The sequence below is a fragment of the Anoplopoma fimbria genome, chromosome 24, assembly GCF_027596085.1.
Source record: "Anoplopoma fimbria isolate UVic2021 breed Golden Eagle Sablefish chromosome 24, Afim_UVic_2022, whole genome shotgun sequence".
NCBI classification, from domain to species: Eukaryota; Metazoa; Chordata; class Actinopteri; order Perciformes; family Anoplopomatidae; genus Anoplopoma; species Anoplopoma fimbria.
This window is the reverse complement of record NC_072472.1, coordinates 13695190-13713140: the sequence shown is the minus strand read 5'-3', so window position 1 is coordinate 13713140 and position 17951 is coordinate 13695190. Positions and strand designations below refer to the sequence as shown.

Here is a 17951-nt window from a genome sequence, read left to right as displayed (position 1 = left end):
AGCACTGTAATAGAACAAGGAGCACAGAAGGACATAACAGATGTTGGTTATAATATAAAAACATATTGTGAAGACAGTTGCCACCAATGTCAAAGCAAATTTCTTTCCAAGTGTATTTTATTCAAAGCTGGTTGTTAAAAGTGGTTCTTCTTTGTATCTCGAGATTTCCAAGAATGTCCTCCTGCACCAGCAATTCAGGCTGCAGTTAATGTAATTCACATATACAAAGGCAGCCAATTGGTCTTATTGTATTCTAGTTGTATGGTTATTTCAATCAGAGGTCCCGCAATCATCTTCAGTTCAGTGAGTTAAGACAGCAAAAGGCAGAGTGTACAGAGTTAAACAGGTGGCATTTACAGCACTATGGTGTTTCTGAGCTTTGGCATAATTAATATACATTTTTTTGATTTTTCTTGCTGAAAACTATAGATGCTCTTTATTGCACTACAGCATCATCAATTAGTCTTTAATAAATGTAAATCAGTACGTGTGAAAGGAAGCTAATGGACAATAAATAATAATACAATAACACAACAATATATTCTGTTGTTTAAATCCCATATTCTGGTAGAAACGACAAAGTTTTGAGAAATACCGTTCAAAATTGTAGAAAAGGTTTATTTGTATCTGCAGTAGAAGTTCTACTGTAAGTCTGATATGAGACATGTTTAATTGGCAGTGAGTGAGTGTGTGATTTTATCTGTGTCCATACATACAGTACAGTTTAGTCTTTGTCAGCACTAACAGTCCATTTCCGTCCCACAGGATGTGAAGGCCATTGTTACCCACTCCATCCACAGTGCCATCCACTCTATAGGAGGAATCCAGGTCCTGTTCCCTCTCTTCGCTCAGCTGGACTACAAACAGCTCAATGACTGCAGCGTGGACACCACAGTCTGGTGAGCAGGTCTACAAAAATACCTGGAACTCAGTGACTGCCAGACAGTATATGACTTATGTTACAGTAAATAATTTTAAAATGTGTTTTTTTCCAGTTTAATTTGCACCATCTATGTGTGAAAATGATCTTCCAAAAAGAGTTATGTGGTTTCCCCTGGAGCGATGAGCTGCTTTTAGAAAGTTGGAGTGTCTGCATTCGTCTTGCTCCAAGATCATCCTGATACCACTCCATCACACAAGCCTTAATGCAGTTACATATCAGGCAGCATCTACACGTTTAGCAGCATCAGGAACTATTTGTCATATATCATCAGGAAGACAATAATAACAAACCTTCCTATAAAAGATAAATGATGGAGAAGGTGAATGTGGTGTATGGGGAGAAGTGACATGGACCGAATTTTTCTTGCCTCTTTAACTCACATACTCCAAAAGAGAACATGTAGAAATCAATCAATGATTTCCATACAATGTTACTGTAATATGTGTGAACAATGTGTGTGTTGCAGTGCCACTCTGCTGGCGTTCCTGGTGGAGCTGTTGAAGAGCTCAGTTGCGATGCAGGAGCAAATGCTGGGAGGGAAGGGCTTTCTGGTGATTGGATACCTGCTGGAGAAGGTCAGGAATAAAGTGTTTGTGTTGCATGTCATATTTATTTGTTGTTGGGTGAATAAGGAGAGTAACCTTGATATTCACCGTGACCTAATGCCGGTTTTATAATGCATTATGTTTTGACTTGCCCTTGTACTCATGTTTATTTGCTGTACACTCAGTTGCTTGTTTATCGGGTACAGCCAGGTGTTTCTATTAAATTGTCCGACCCATTTAAATCATTGAGGTCAGGATAAAATAAAGTAAACATCTATCCGTATAACCCAGTACAGTTCAACAGCACCACAAACTACATCTAAAAGTACATTCAGTTGATTAAAAAAACGAACATGATGAATTCTTAACATAATTTTCAACAAATGGATGATATAGTGTTGTTTGTTCTCGCTGCAACTGGAAGTAACAGTATGCCACAGATGTGCAAAAAGACAGAGATCACATGAATTCCAATAGAGACTCGGTTCCTGGTGTAAAATAATTACTTAACACCTTTGACAACACAGGTACCATGTAACCAGGCTTACAGTCGCTAACCTGTAAGCTGTTAACATCTCCTGACACAGTCATTTAAATAAAACCTATATAAGTTAAACATCTCATATTTGTAGTTTTTACCATTTTGAAAAAAATGTTTTCAATTGAAATTTTGTACTTTCATACACATCTGTTTTTTTTAATGTTTTTTCTGCCTGTGCTAAATCCCTTCCCACTCGGCTTGTGTGTCTTCTGAGTCACTAAAATGTCAATCAGTAACCATGGCAACTAAGCATCCACTATATTGTATGGGTTCAGTTAACTTTTGAGTGTCTTTTGAGTGACCATTCAGTGAAGTTACATAACAGTTTATATTTTCCGTCTTTTATCCAGTCGTCACGAGTCCACATCACCAGGGCGGTACTTGAACAGTTCTTGTCCTTCGCCAAGTATCTGGATGGTTTACCTCATGGAGCGCCTCTCCTCAAACAGCTCTGTGACCATGTCCTCTTCAATGCCGCCATCTGGATACACACCCCTGCCAAGGTCTGTTTATTTGTGTGTGTGTGTGTGTGTGTGTGTGTGTGTGTGTGTGTGTGTGTGTGTGTGTGTGTGTGTGTGTGTGTGTGTGTGTGTGAGTGTGTCTGTGTTTTCATGACCTTTGCTGCAAAAAAACTGAAGGTGATGGTCTGAATGAGAGAATTCATGGCGTGCTAGACCCAGACTCAGGAGGAGACAAATTGGAAAAAGAAGTGCTCAGGAAAATTGAGACAAGCAGAAATATAAAACGAAGAGGGACTGACATCTTGGTGCCCATTGCCCTTTACAACAATATAACAAAGGAGGTTACAGGACACGGAGGGGGGAGCTGGCCCATCACGAAGGCAAAGGACAGAACAGGCAAACGAAGGAAACAAAGAGAGAAAGTGACATTTGAAAAGACCCCAGGACATGAGAGAGATGTGTAGTTCCTTTTTTCCTTCTCACTCTGAACTAGATGTGAGTGTTCCTGGCGTTCCCGCGGGGCCAGTCGGCTCCTGCCTCTATTATTTTCATAACTTCCTGAATCCTAGTCTTCTTCCCTCTGACCCTGAGACGTGATTGGCTCCCAGGTACGGCAGTATCGCTCTCCAGGGCATGCTAGAGTTAAGACAGAGGAAATGCAACTGAGCAGTTGATGCAGCTCCAGAGAATAAAGAGGGTGTGAAAGTCAGAATCCAACAACAAAGTAAACACATCAACCTTAGTTGACGCATCGAAACAGTGCGAAATGGCTCGACCATGTTATTGACTATTGGGTTTTTTCTCACAATTTTAGGCCATTACAGGAAATGACAATTGATTACTAGTGAGCATTACCACAACTCAGCAGGGCCATAATGAGACAAACAAGACAAGCACTAATGTTCTAAACAGCAACACACACACACAAAAAATAAAATAGTAATCCTTTAATTACTTACCTCCGCTGTACTATTCTTGTCTCCCGCAGAGCTTTATTATTTTCCACCTCTCTGGGTATTATAATCATATTAATAATTGGCAATGATAGCCTTGGTCATGTTCAGGGCAGGAAACTTGAAGAAATTACATCTCACAACATCTTCCTTGCTCGCACTGAAGAATAAAGAGCTTGTTTTCTTCGCCAAGCACTTCTGGTAAACATAATCCCCTCAGAGATGGAGAAACATTTGTTGCAAGCTATTTTGCAGCAGTGTAGCCCAAACGCTTGTGCTACGATCAAGGAATTTAAGCCTTTCTGCAGCCGAAACCTGTTGTAAATCACATCAGCAAAAACACATCAGCTCCATGTGTGAAATGCAATGAAATGAAGGCCATTTAAGCCAGCTGAGTGCGCTCTCCATTCTAGATGAGCTGTGATGCGGCGTGGTCAGTCTGCGGCACTCCGCTAATTTCATTCCCTTAACCAGCGCTACCTCGTTAGGGCTGGTCCTCAGAGTCGTGGTCACTGTAATGAGCTCAGAGATTTGTGAGCGAGCAGCAGACTGAAATCTGTGTATGGGTGATGGAGAGGCTTTGTTAGAGGTATATTAAGAGAGGGAAAAAGGAACAGAAGGAGGCAGGGAAGGAGCAAATAAGCAATTGGAGAGCACACTCCTTAAATGTCAGCGTTGCGTAAGGAGCTCCTCAGATGCTTGACGGCTTCAGGCACAGAAAAACATCAAAAAAATAACACAAAGCAGAAAAACATTGGCGCTTTTTGCTGGAGGCTGGATTCCTTTCATTCCCCTATGGCTGTCTTTTCAGAATAAAACTGCCTTTTGCTCGAACACCAGAAACACTCACATAATCATTTGTATCTACCCAATAGATGTCTGACAATTTTTATTTGTTTGTCAACCTGTGTGTGTTTGTGTGTTTGTATGAACCTATATGTACTCTATTAATGGATGTTTGTCTATTCAGGTCCAGCTCTCCCTCTACACATACCTGTCGTCCGAGTTCATCGGCACCGCCACCATCTACACCACCATCCGCCGTGTCGGTACTGTCCTGCAGCTGATGCACACTCTCAAGTACTACTACTGGGCCATCAACCCGCTGGAGTGCAGTGGAATCAGCCCCAAAGGTCTTGGTAGGTTCACACCTGCACACAATCTGTAAACATAAAGCCGTTCTCATTGTAAGAAGAAAGGAAAAGGTAAACAACAGCCCCTTTTACACTTCTAAAGACCCCCACTAGAGAGTTAAAACACAGTTTTCCTGACCTAGTGTATCTGTCTACAAAGTACTTTGTTTCGATTTATTCTCCCTCCATTTCAGTCCTAAATACTCAGACATTGCACACTGTATCCCGTCTTCTCTTTCACTGTCTATATTAGTCTTAACCATGCTAAACATCTGTTGGTGACAAGATTTTTACAGCATCCTTACATATCCATCTGTCTTGTGTCAGGTCACAGGGTGCCGGAGGCTGTCCCATTACAGATCTACCACATAAAGATACAACACATTCACTGTGACATTCACACCTGTGTGCAATTTAAGGTGTCGTAACCTCCAACCTAAGTGCTCGTCACTTTGGTTGGAGTGACGAGCAATTTAAGGTGTCTGAAACCCCCTCCCCCAACACCTTTCTGACATCAGAATTGAAGGGGCTGTGTCCAACCATTACTTTCACAATCTGACAAGCACGTAGCGATTTGCCAGGTATGCAGAGGTGAGATAGTACGGAGGGTTTGAACTCCCAACACTTTCTAATAATAGTCATTGAGCCTTAACTCTACAGTAGCCATAGTTACATGCAGCACAGAAGAAGAGCTTTTAATTGTATGCGGTTGATGAAGACTAGCTTCTTAAAATGAGTCACTGTGCTAGAGGTTTTAAATTGGTCAAATCAGTTTTTGCTTTCAGCTTAAAACAACGACATGAAGACCTAAAAAATAGATAGTCTATGAGACTTGAATAACCAACAGAAACTAAACAGCCATAATAACTTTTTATTTAATAAAATAGATTAAGTACAAAACAGGACAACTGTGCATCACAGAAAAGTCTTGTCTTTAAAAAAACGGGGAGAAGAAAAGGAAACAGTAAAAAGTCAACAGAACAAAAACACAAATGTCACTGTCATTAGTAACCCCAAGACTGGAGCTGCAAGATCAGTCTGTGCTAGAGTGTGGCGTCACTCAGCACAGAGCTGAGAAGAAGAAACCCTGTGGTGATTTGTTTTGTGCAAATCCCTTTGGAAATTTGCACAAAACATCTTATTCAATGTCAGGTCAGATTATTCGTTATTGCTCCCGTAAATAGCATAACATACATATTGGCCGTTTGATCCTTGTTTTAACATGAAGATAATGCAAGAAAGGAAGTCGTCATTTATGCTACTCAAGACACATACATGCATTTGGTGGGTGTCTTGGGTAACTCTCACTTCCCTCAACAACCACTGTCTGGTTGAGATAGGCTGAGCAGCTCCCATATGCAGAATGGTCTCATTCATATGTGTTTGAATGAGACCATTCCAGAAAAGATAATGCATTTTCTTTTTTTTTGTTAACAGTAATACATTTTATTACATTTTTTTGTGTGCAAATCCAACTGTAAGACATATTTGAAAAATAATTGAATTTATAAAACACGTTCTAAACACAACGACGGCAACAAATCCGATTTTATATTTTCACTGCCTTTGTAATTCAGCAGAGAATAGAATTAATGCAGCCGCTTCATAAAGGTTGGAGCAGGCCTTTCCCTTTAATCAACCTCTCCTTTTGCCCGGGACCCTCCACTGGCTATGATTATGTGTCCAATGTTGCCATGGCAACAGACAGATTTGATTGGCAGGTCCAAGGGAGCTTTTTGGAATTTCTAATCAAGTGGCTGTCTGGTTTCCTTTCTGTTTGGCGATATTGCTGTTCGACTGCTGGGATTCAGCCCCGAAAAGAACCACTGATAACTGTAGTTTTTATAGATTGCTGCTGAGAATATTGATAATCCTTTCACTTACATTTATAACCTGACTGTAGAAGATGGTAAAATGCCAGAAGTTTGGAAGGTAGCACATGCTATTCAATTATTGAAGGGTGGAAACCTTTCAATTTTGGCTAGGATTTTGGAAGGGTTTATAAGAAACCAGTAAAAGGAGTTTTGTTGAATAAAACCACAGTACCTTCACAGCTACAATGACATCATAAATGATGTTCAGTGTTTTGAAAACTACTTGAGAAATTTGCAAAGTGTCAAAGTTAATGTATTATTTTCTAGCTTTTTTAATGTAAAAAATGGTGTCCAACAAGGGGTCCATATTAGGTCCTTTTTTTGCTAACATTTATGTTGCGATGTTATAAATACTGAATTTCATTTTTATGCGGACGACACCATTATGTATAGCTCTGCTTCGGCTGTAGCGAGTGGGATTGAGAACCTGCAATCTTCTTTTAATGTTGTTCAGAGGAATCCTCTGTTAATTGAAACTTATTCCAAATGTTGACAACCAAAATGTTGTCCTCCTCAAGTTCAAAGAGCCAGCTGAAGATTTGTATCAGATAGTTATTGTAAATAATGTGATTTAATGAGTATCAATTTATACCAATTCTTTAACCATTATATCGAGTATCTTACAAAAAACTCAGGGTGAAGTTCAGTTTCTACTACAGAAACAAATTATGTTTTTCTTTGGATGCAATTAAAAAATGTATTCATGCAGTGCTTCTATCAGCAAATTATGGTGATATGTTATATATACATGCATCTTCGTCTAAGATGTTAGATTAAGTGTATCAGGCCCCGTTACAATTTGTAACTGATTGGGGTTTCCACACATATTGCAGTTTGTATGAGAAGGTTGATTTGTCCTTGTCATAGTATCGTAGAATGGAAGATTGGTAAATGTTTCTTTATAAGCCCAAATAACACAAATCAGTAGCTGTAACCTTCGATCATGTGGACAAATTAGGTACGACACTCCTGGAATCCACAGCGTTTTTGGTAGAAGCCCTCTTTAATTTTTTGAAACGTTATCTTGGTGTGAGCTACAGAGAAAATTTTAATAAGATAATTAATAAGTATGCAAGATTTTAAAAACAGGATCAGGATCATTTGATCACTGAATATACTTGTCATAACACTGAATGACAATTCTTCGGAGTCTGTCGTCCCTTTTATGTGATTTCTTTTTTACGTTTTAATGTTGTTTTCAACTTTTTGCTGTTCTTTTAAAGTCAGTTATTTGTGCTATTGTTTTATTTGTGCTATTGTGAATTTATATGCTGTCATTATGGCTAGCACCCCCTTTTAAATGGGATTCAAAATCTCAAAGGGATTATCCCGGGTATATAAAGGTTAATACAAATTTGAATAATTTGCATATATTTCTTTGTTTACTGTGGTTTGCCCGGTTATGTATTGAAACGTGCTATTTGGTTGGTGTTAAATCTCTAGCAAAAATCTTAAATGTCCGTTAGCAATCTTGAGCACTCACAGACTGAACCTCATTTGAAAATACTTTAACAAGCTGCAGAAATGTACTATATTTTTGGATCAAATCGATTAATTTGTTTAGTTGTTGCATTGATCCCAAAGTCAAAACAAAAACCCATCTATATTTAGACACACACGAAAAGACCGAGAACATAGGCTCATTACAAAAAAGCACCCCTTTGATTCCTCACAGGTTGTCATTATATGGCAGAACCAAACAGTTTTTTTTCACAATGACTGGATAAAACTGTTGAGTTAGATTAGGATAAAAGGAGCACAAGAGAAAGAAAATTAATTTCAAAGAGTGAAAGACGATAATTAAAGCTGCCCCTGGGAAGTGGTTTCGATGAATATAAGCTTTGCTCAAATCCTCTTAAAGGACCATTTTAAAGGAGGTTGCACTGGCACACGTTCACCTGGTGCATCCAAGTCTGACACAGAGCTGCTGTGTAACCATGATGGATGGTGAGTGTCACCAATCCGCCGACATGTTCCAGCTTGACAGATAACGATGATAAATCGCACAGGAGTTTTTTTTCAGTGTCATGTTTTGGCTTTGAGAGGAGCAGGTGAAAAGACTGAAACCCATACTCACATATGTGATTCAAGGCCAGCGCAGCGTGATAAAAATACAGAGGGAGACACTGTGATTCTCGCTCCTTTCACACCCTTCAATCTTTTATGTTTCTCTCCACTTTACTCCCGCTGGCCAAGCAGCTACGGGTCAGATATCTGTTTAAGTGTTCTGAGAGGACGAGGTGCTTTTTATTGAGCTTACAATAAACTCTGTTTGCTATTGCAGTACTCTCCCTTTTGTAGCTCCCATCAAATAAGGTCAATTCCAAACATCCTGATACAGCAAAGTGTGCGGTGGCAAATGCACATAAGCTGGGCATCATCAGTGTTTATTGTTGCCTTATGAATTTAACAAACCTCTGTTGGGAATGTTGAATGCTGATAAGAACAGGTAGCTTGTAAGGTTTATTGCTAACTGACAGTTTGTTTGTTAATGACAACTGGGGAAGAGTAGTTGAGGAAGATGGAGAAGAAAAGTAGGGAACAGAAAGTCAACATTATCTGACTGCAGTGGCCACTGGGATCATTACAGGCAAAATGTTGTATCATTCTTGCTTTGATCTGAACGTATGCATCCTTTTCTATTTGGCACTATATTCCATTAGTTAGTTATTTGGCAGGCGTTTTTGAGCCGATTTATCACAGTCCTGTCTGGCGCACACATTAAACACCTAGAAAATGAATGAATAACAGTTACAACAAATGAAAATGCAATGCCAACATCTGAGTGGTCAGTTTTTCATCTCCTAAAAGGGCTAATGTGCCATAGTTTTAATAGTTAAAGGAAGCCTTTTTTTTCGCTAATTGCAGCCAAATTTCAGAATAAAAGCTGTTGAAAACCTGGTTGCTCTATGTGGCTCTTAAAACACAGTTCTGAATAACAGCACCATTGAGCTGAATGCTTCAAGAATGGCAAAAGACTTGAGACCTCTCAAAAAGAAGCATAATAACATGATGAATTGCTCGTGTAATGCATCCAGTGCTTTTGTGTTTTAGTTTGATTATTTTTTTTGTTGCCCACCACAGCAAACAGCTGGTGGAGTGCCAGAGCTTTAAAGTACATACGATGGATAAGAGTGCTTGTTTGGTTTGGATCAGTTAGACCGTCAATCACATTTTTGTAAATTGTCATGTCTTTACTGTAATCAGTTAGATTAGTTCAACTATAAAATATCCAGATTGCTAAATTGCTTCTAGAGTTAATGACAGTGATTTACAGTTCAATCGTAGAGTGTGTGTGCTTGTGTTAACATGTTTTCCTCTGCTCTCCAGGAAGCCTAGTAAAACGTAATATCAGTATACAGTAGGGCTCACTCAGACTGAGCTACAGACTTATATAGCTGATCCTTATCAGCATAAAAATGGATTTTTAACAGGAAATTATTCTTTTGTTTGGGTTTGTTTGTTTAGACGGACCACGACCATCCCAAAAGGAGATCATCTCCCTCAGAGCCTTCATGCTTCTCTTCCTCAAACAACTCATACTAAAGGTACAGTGAGAGAAACTGATTACCATTATCTTTGTCGCAAAGTTCAAGTTGCAAGAAATGGCTTTTTTTTTCCATTATGTCCTCTGTTGTTTTTCCTGCTTCTGGGAGCTGTGGGCTTAATCTGAAATGTGTGTGTGTGTTTGTGTTTTTCTGTGTGTGTGTGTGTGTGTGTGGAGAATCGCATTATAGATCAGCAGCCTGAATGAAACACTGTATCTTTTGTGTTCCTGTTTGCTTGTATTGATTTGTTCCTGTATTTACACGTGTGTGCGTGTGTTTGTGTGTGTGTGTTTGTGTGTGTGTGTGTGTGTGTGTGTGTGTGTGTGTGTGTGTGTGTGTGTGTGTGTGTGTGTGTGTGTGTGTGTGTGTGTGTGTGTGAGGGTGTTGCTGCCTCCCAGTCAAAATGCATCAACCAGGAACAGAATAAATTAAGTCATCTGAGGTTAAGAAAATGTAAAAACAACTGAAGATCATGAATGTTTTTTTGTTAAAAGATACCATGTCTGTTTTATTTCAGGACCGGGGTGTGAAGGAGGACGAGCTGCAGAGTATTCTCAACTACCTATTGACCATGCATGAGGTAAGTGCTCCTGTGCCAAAGAGACACTGTGAGAGAGGGCAAAAGAAGGGAGACAGTGAGACAGTGAGTGTGGTTGAGTCTAGCTGGCGGCAAAATGTGCATTATAATTTGTGGGCCGGAGTCATGGTCCACTTAAACGAGTGAGAGTGTGAGTCAGCTTTGGCGCCGGACAGCATGAAAAATGGCACAACAATGGACTGAACAGAATGTACTCTTCTGTAATGATTATATCTATTCTTGCTCTGAAATACCACCTGCTCCTCCGCAATCCTCCCCCCCCCCTTCCTTGTCCACCTCAACAACTCTCTCTTTGTCCTCTTAACCCTCTTCCTCCTTTTTTCACCTGCTCAACTTTGATTTCTTTACTCGGCAGGATGAGAATATCCACGACGTGCTCCAGCTGTTGGTGGCTCTTATGTCTGAACATCCGGCCTCCATGATCCCTGCGTTTGACCAGAGAAATGGAATAAGGTGAATGCTGTCCCACACACACACACACAAACACACAAGTAAAGATTTGATGCAACATCTGATGCCTACTAACATGAAATAGATCTTTCTTGATTATATATGACTCTGATCATTGTCTATCTGATTTTATTAAAAAAATATATTAGACCTTTACCGTTTACTGTATGCATTGACTGTTTTAAAATACTAGTGAAAGTACTAAAGGCAGTTGTATTCCCTTGTTTTTATTGTATGAAATACCATTTATAACATTTCTCTTTATTGTTTAATTTGTCTGATGAGCAATGTTTTGTGTAGCAGCCATTAAATAAATGCTTTCCTGCATGATTAGTCCATTGTGTACATGTTCAGTTACAATACTGATGTGACTAATGCGAAACGTAGCTTCAGCCAAGCAGCATGAGTCTAACTGTGCTGCTAAGTCCCCTAAAGCACATCTTCACATGGATGTGTTCTGGTTGCTATGGTAAATCTTCTGTTTCCAGAAAGCTACTCAGCAAACTGTTTTGTTTTTTTCACTTTCATGTCCTCTGAGTACACTCCTTTGATGAAAATGCTTAAGTCAGCGCACGTGTTGCTATCTTTGAGGATGTTTACTGAGCAGCAGGCAGCAGGTGTTTTACTACAAACACAGATGAACTTTTTACTTTTACCCTGCATCTAAGGTACTATAATTTTTCACTGACATGTAATCAGGATGGCTGTGTGTTACAGGGTGATCTGCAAGCTACTGGCCTCTAAGAGCGAGAGTATCCGGGTCCAAGCCCTCAAAGTCCTGGGCTACTTCCTCAAGCACCTTGGTCACAAGTCAGTACCACTTTGTCTTTGTGCCTTTTGTCATGTATATTCCTTTGTCTGATGTTTGGTGCTCGGTAAATGGTGAACCACTGCAATAAGGGAGCATTTAAATCAGTTTTTTCTGTCACGGCTAACACAGAAATACTGCATCAGGGTAGTGAGACTTATAGGCTTCGCAGAGAGTGTGAGAAAACACACTGCAGTAAAAACTGAAAACCTACAGCAGCGCCGCCTCCAGTGAGCCTTAGAAGGGCTGTTTGTTTATGTGTGTACGTGAAGATAATGTCCCCATCATCACGTCCAGGCGGAATAATCATTTTGACAGTGTGCACTGGCAGGAAGGTGGAACCTTGATGAGCAGCAATGAATGCTGGGGGATTTATTCATCCCATGGGACATTCATGCCTCTTGCTGCACGACATGGGGGCAGGCTGCCAAGCTGCACCTGAGCCCTGCAACTTCAGTCCTCCACCTACTTAACATCTGCTCCAACCAAACATCCTGTAGGGCTGCCTCTTAAAGTTAACACATCTCCTCAATACTTATGGAAATGTAATATTGATCCAGATTGCAATTTAGTGTTGCATAAAACAGCATTTATACTTTTGAAAGACATTTCAATATATTTAATATGATATCATAATATTGTTAAATAAATTGCATTAATTGGCTTAAAAAAACATGTTTTTTTCCCACTATTGTTGATCGAAAAGATTAATATATACCAATTTGTAATATACGGGGTCTACACTGTAGTTTGAGAGCCAGTGTCATATCTAATAAGCAGCTGTTTCAGATGTTTTCTGCAGTGTTGCTGTTGATATTCATGTTTCTTACATATGTATGTAATCATTTAGCCCCTTATTCTCACATCGGATTGAAAGCTAAGTGAAACTGCATTGCAGGTGCATCATGAGGGCATCACTTAGACCACAAAAGAGCTGTAGTGGATGGTATTTTTACCGCTCTGTTTCTTGAAAACAGTTCAATAAACGATGGAGATTGCTATTTTGATATTTCATTTAAGGATGAGTGTGGGTTTGTTTTTAATCACAGTCATCAAGCTGTCCTATAATGACAGACCAAGCTTCATAGACATAATGCATTTCTTTCCGTAGTAAAGTATGCCATCACACCCTCAGTTTTATATTTTCCCTTTGCATTTACATTCAATTTGTTCAAATATACATAGAGAGCTGGGACTGTATGTCAAAAACAATTAACACTTTCTGCTAAATGTAATTATTCTGTTTAATTACATTATAAGATTAAAGTAGTTAAAACATAATAATGGGAGTTTAATGATTTGTTAGGAATAAATTATTACATAATATGCAAACGTTACTTTGTTTTCTATTTCTAACAACCTGATTACAGTCAGGAATATACAGAGGCCCTGAGCATTATTCGCTTAATTAAATAAAAAAAAATCCTCAAAGTTAGTCAACCAGATTTCTAAGCCTCTTGAGTTAAAAGCCCCTTAGAGACATCATTTTCGCCCAATGGCAAGGTTAATCTTCAAAGTTAATAATTTGCAGCCATACGAGCGTTGCCCCAGTGACGCCTGCAGTGTTCTGTTAATGTCTCTAGTTAATTTCTCTTGTTGGTATTCATTTCCCGTCCTCTTTGGTCCCATCACAACTGACAGGGCCATATGGTGCCGCCTGCCAATATCAGACCGTCATCAGGCTGGTGACAATCAATGTCAGATTCAATTGTCATAAATCCTGTTATGAATGTGTGTGTGTGTGTGTGTGTGTGTGTGTGTGTGTGTGTGTGTGTGTGTGTGTGTGTGTGTGTGTGTGTGTGTGTGTGTGTGTGTGTGTGTCTGTGTGTGTGTCTGTGTTTCCCTGCAGGAGGAAGGTAGAGATCATGCACACGCACAGTCTGTTCACACTGCTGGGAGAGAGGCTGATGATGCACACTAACACCGTCTCTGTCACCACTTACAACACTCTATATGAGGTAGGTAGATTGGCACGTTGACATCACTATGGCAACGTACACTAGTCGTGGCATTTAATTGTTAAAGTTAATCCTCTGTGTGTGCAGATTCTGACAGAGCAGGTCTGTACTCAGGTGGTTCACAAACCCCACCCTGAGCCCGACTCCACGGTCAAGATCCAGAATCCCAGTGAGTACAAAAGCATCGTCGCCTGCCGTCTCGCAGTGTTCTTTGGTCTGCCAATAATGCGGTGTTGTTTTAATGCCAGTGAACAAACAACAAAGCCTCAATTCAGCAGCCGACAGTGCTGCCTTCTCCCACTTATTGATCTGCCTCTCACTCTCCTGTTACTAACATTTTTCTCTCTCATACAAAATACCTTTCATATATTTCCCTCTCTTATTCTCTCATCTTGTTCTTCTTCCCCTTCCTCTCCCCATTCCTCTACGTTTTCCTCCCACCCAGTGATTCTAAAGGTAGTGGCCACCCTGCTGAAGAACTCCTCTCCCAGTGCTGAGCTGATGGAAGTCAGAAGACTCTTTCTTTCTGACATGATAAAACTCTTCAGTAACAGCCGTGAAAACCGGCGGTAAGAGCCCACAAATGACCATATAGCATTTATTCAGCTACATATCTTTTGCTTCTTAGGATGATTGTTATACCTTGATATTAAGCTCATGCCGCTGCCTCATACACTTTTTTTGATGTGCACCAGCTGCCTGCTGCAGTGCTCTGTTTGGCAGGACTGGATGTTCTCCCTTGGGTATATAAACCCCAAGAACCCTGAGGAGCAGAAAATAACCGAGATGGTGTACAACATCTTCAGGATCCTGCTCTACCATGCTATCAAATACGAATGGGGAGGGTGGCGGGTCTGGGTTGATACCCTATCCATCGCACACTCCAAGGTGAGACTAAGATATGCACTTTAAGCATTGAGGAGCAAAGCAATATTCATACACTCAAAGTTTTGCATCAAACATGAAGAAATCAATTAATAAGGACTTGAAGAAGAAATACTAATTTCTAATAGAAAAAAAAAATAGACCAGAATGCCATGCATCCAAATTACATTTGACATTTTTCAGGCATGAAATATCATTCTTTTTAACCAAAACTTCCCAGGTTCTCCGACCGTTGCATACACAATCACTGTAACTGCCTCACGCAAAAGTTACAACCTGTTTTCTGGAAGTTGTTGAAAGGCAATTTGAGATATTAGAAGCATTGTAAAGGTACAAGTAGAAGAAGACAAGGAATGTTGACCCAATAACAAGGTCAATTACTACTTAATTCCATTGATGACTGCAGATTAATTAATCAATAATATACAATAGAATATGGACTTTCCCTGTAAGGCAGTATTAGTCTTCTCCCACATGTAATTTTTCCTCTTTGTCTGATGTATTTCTTGCTAAAAATACTCACTGATGTAGATACTGATTTGACAAATCTGAATGGAGTTGGGAGAGATCTTTGGTTAACATTTGCTCAAACTTCATTTCGAATCTATTGCACCAAAAATAAATGCTGCTGATGACATAGCTTTGTTGGTACATTATTGGTATTTTGAGTGAAGCTTCAATTAAATGCCTAAAAAGCCTTATTGATTCAGACATATTGACGATTGTTTATCGTATTTCTTTTTTAGTGACCTGCAAGGTCCATGGGGAGTAACATGCTGACTTTTAATTCATCATAGATATGATATTAAATAACGGATCATCTCACTGTTCACTGTTCAGTGGTGGACAGCGAGGGGGCATTATGGATGATGGTGGAATAGCTCTGTTAGGCTAGTGTCAGATGATAGAGATGATCTATGAGCCCATTAAGGACTACCTGGTGAAGAAGTTATTGATGTGGAGGTTAACCATTGTCAGTGCTTGTGTTCTGATCACATAACCAATTATATCCCCACCATCTGTCACAGGTGACTTACGAAGCCCATAAGGAGTACTTGGCTAAGATGTACGAAGAGTACCAGCGCCAAGAGGAGGAAAACATGAAGAAGGGGAAGAAAGGCTCTGTGTCCACCATCTCTGGGCTTTCCGCTACGCCCGTCCCTGTCGTCAATGGCAACCTCGAGATCGACGACAACTCCCAGACACAGACACCCGAGAGCGAGGCCGAGTACAGCGAGGGGGCTGGCGGAGACTCGCGCAACCTCCTCGCAGAGGGCGTTGTGAAGCGACCCAACGGGGAGGCCCTGACACCCGGCGAGCAGAGCGCTGGTCCTGGTGTGAGGGTGGAGGTCCACGACCTGCTGGTAGACATTAAAGCAGAGAAGGTAGAGGCCACAGAAGTTAAGTTGGATGACCTGGACTTGTCACCAGAAGGCCTCAGTGGAGGTGTGGGTGTAGGAGGTGGGGGAGGAATAGAGAACGGACCTCTGGTTGAGGTGGATTCTCTTCTGGACAGTGCTTACTGCGCTGTAGTTCAAAATCTGAATGGAAACCTGGCGCCTAAAGATGACACGCCAGGCTCAGGGGTCGGGATCGGGTCAAGCCTGGGGCTTTCGGGAGTCAGCCTTGAGGATGATGGGAACATGGGTCCGCTCATCACATTGGCTGACGAGAAGGACAGTGTCCCAAGCAACAACGGATTTCTCTTCAGCAAGGTAGTCTCTGATTTCTTAAAATCCTATTTGTGGAGCCAAATCTTCCCCTGCTGACCTAAAATATAATATCAACAATCAGTCTACTGCTCTCTTTATATCTAAGTCTTTCTACTTTGCCAGAAAAAGTGGACTTTTCCTAATGCCTTAATGTTCCTTTATTTCTTTGCCCCCGCTCATCACTTCCAGGTTGACGAGAAGCTGCTTCCGGCTCTGGCAGCCACAGACCCCCTTGTACTGCCGAGTTCAGACCAGCCCACTCCATCCGGCCCAGTCCCGGCTCTCTCCACCACCAGCGCCAGTGATGACCTGAGCCTGCTGGCCCACATGACTAGCTGTGGCTCTGATCTAACGCAGACCCAGAGCCATGCTTCTGGGGAACTTCCAGAGGACGGGCCTTTCAAGATCCAGAGCCCTCTTGCTGACATCAGCTCTATTGCTGAGGCTGAGAGCCAAGCTCAGATCCAGGCAGCATCGAGACCAGATTTCCCAGAGGGAGAGGGAACATCCGGGGCAGAGGGAGAGACTGCAGGGCTTAAGACAGGTGGAGACACAGCCAGCACCACCTCTGATACAGAGAGGTCGGATGATGGGAAAGACAAGGACACGAAGAAGATCCAAACTACTGCGACCACTCAGGTGTGTCTGATTTATCTTGTTCATACAAGTCTGCAAGAAAGCTGCTGGGTTATTCTAATTGTACTGATTGTGGCCTGCAATTGTGCCTACATCTAGACTGTAATGGCAGCTATAAACCTTACTGTAAGTGTATTTGTTTATTTATCAAAAAATATAAAGATACAGGGTTGTGATAGTCAGCTAGCAAGTCAAAGATGTTGAAAAGAGAATAGAACAAAAGTATATACTGCATCATTCTGTTCTCTTTCAACTAAAACCTAACACATCTTTGTCACAAGCCTTCTTCTCCAACCTTAAACAGATCCTATTATGCTATTTTCCGGATGCATATTTTTATCTCAAGTTACAGTTACAACATGTTTACATGCGTTAATGCTCATACTCCATCTTGTTTTTCTCATCATGGCTGTCCTGCAGCACCTCTTCTCACCCTCTCTCTGAAACACTCCATTGTACGCTTGCTCCTCCCTCCAGAAAGCAAAGTCTGCCCTGATTGGTCAGCTCTGTTGTGATTGGTCAACGTTTAACATTTCAAAAAACTCTTCCTCCGGAGCTTCAGCTTCGTCTTTCTCTTTTGTTGTTTGAGGGTGGGCCAAACTAGCCGGAAGGAGTTTTACGTCACTTCTGTAACATTATGACCTCATAAAGTTACGGGAGTGAAGGAGATAATTCAATGGAGCCGTTTCAGGCAGCTCAGGAGCTTCTGAGGGGGAGGGTAACTCCTTTTAGGCGTGGACTTCAGGTTTTACACTCCACGGACCTTTTACATGTACAAAAATATATAACACACTAAAGAAGAGGGAAAAGTGGAAAAGCAAAATAGGGCCACTTTAAGGCCACATCTGCCCCAATGTGATGGCTGTGTGTGTAGACAGCCGAGTGGCTGCCCACATATGAACTAAT

At 40.9% G+C, this 17951-nt stretch overlaps 1 protein-coding gene across 2 annotated transcripts in view; it reads left to right on the top strand.

The window, feature by feature from the left end:
• The window catches only part of LOC129113068 (neurobeachin-like), a 90431-nt gene that overhangs the window by 45147 nt on the left and 27333 nt on the right, over positions 1–17951 (top strand). For both annotated transcript variants that reach the window (XM_054625193.1, XM_054625192.1), the window contains exons 10-23: positions 766–899; positions 1410–1518; positions 2380–2532; positions 4414–4582; positions 9919–9998; positions 10516–10578; positions 10952–11049; positions 11764–11856; positions 13704–13812; positions 13900–13981; positions 14258–14381; positions 14508–14700; positions 15726–16412; positions 16599–17048. In XM_054625193.1, coding sequence (XP_054481168.1) covers positions 766–899; positions 1410–1518; positions 2380–2532; positions 4414–4582; positions 9919–9998; positions 10516–10578; positions 10952–11049; positions 11764–11856; positions 13704–13812; positions 13900–13981; positions 14258–14381; positions 14508–14700; positions 15726–16412; positions 16599–17048 — 2544 coding nt within the window. The remainder of the gene's footprint in view (positions 1–765; positions 900–1409; positions 1519–2379; positions 2533–4413; positions 4583–9918; positions 9999–10515; positions 10579–10951; positions 11050–11763; positions 11857–13703; positions 13813–13899; positions 13982–14257; positions 14382–14507; positions 14701–15725; positions 16413–16598; positions 17049–17951) is intronic.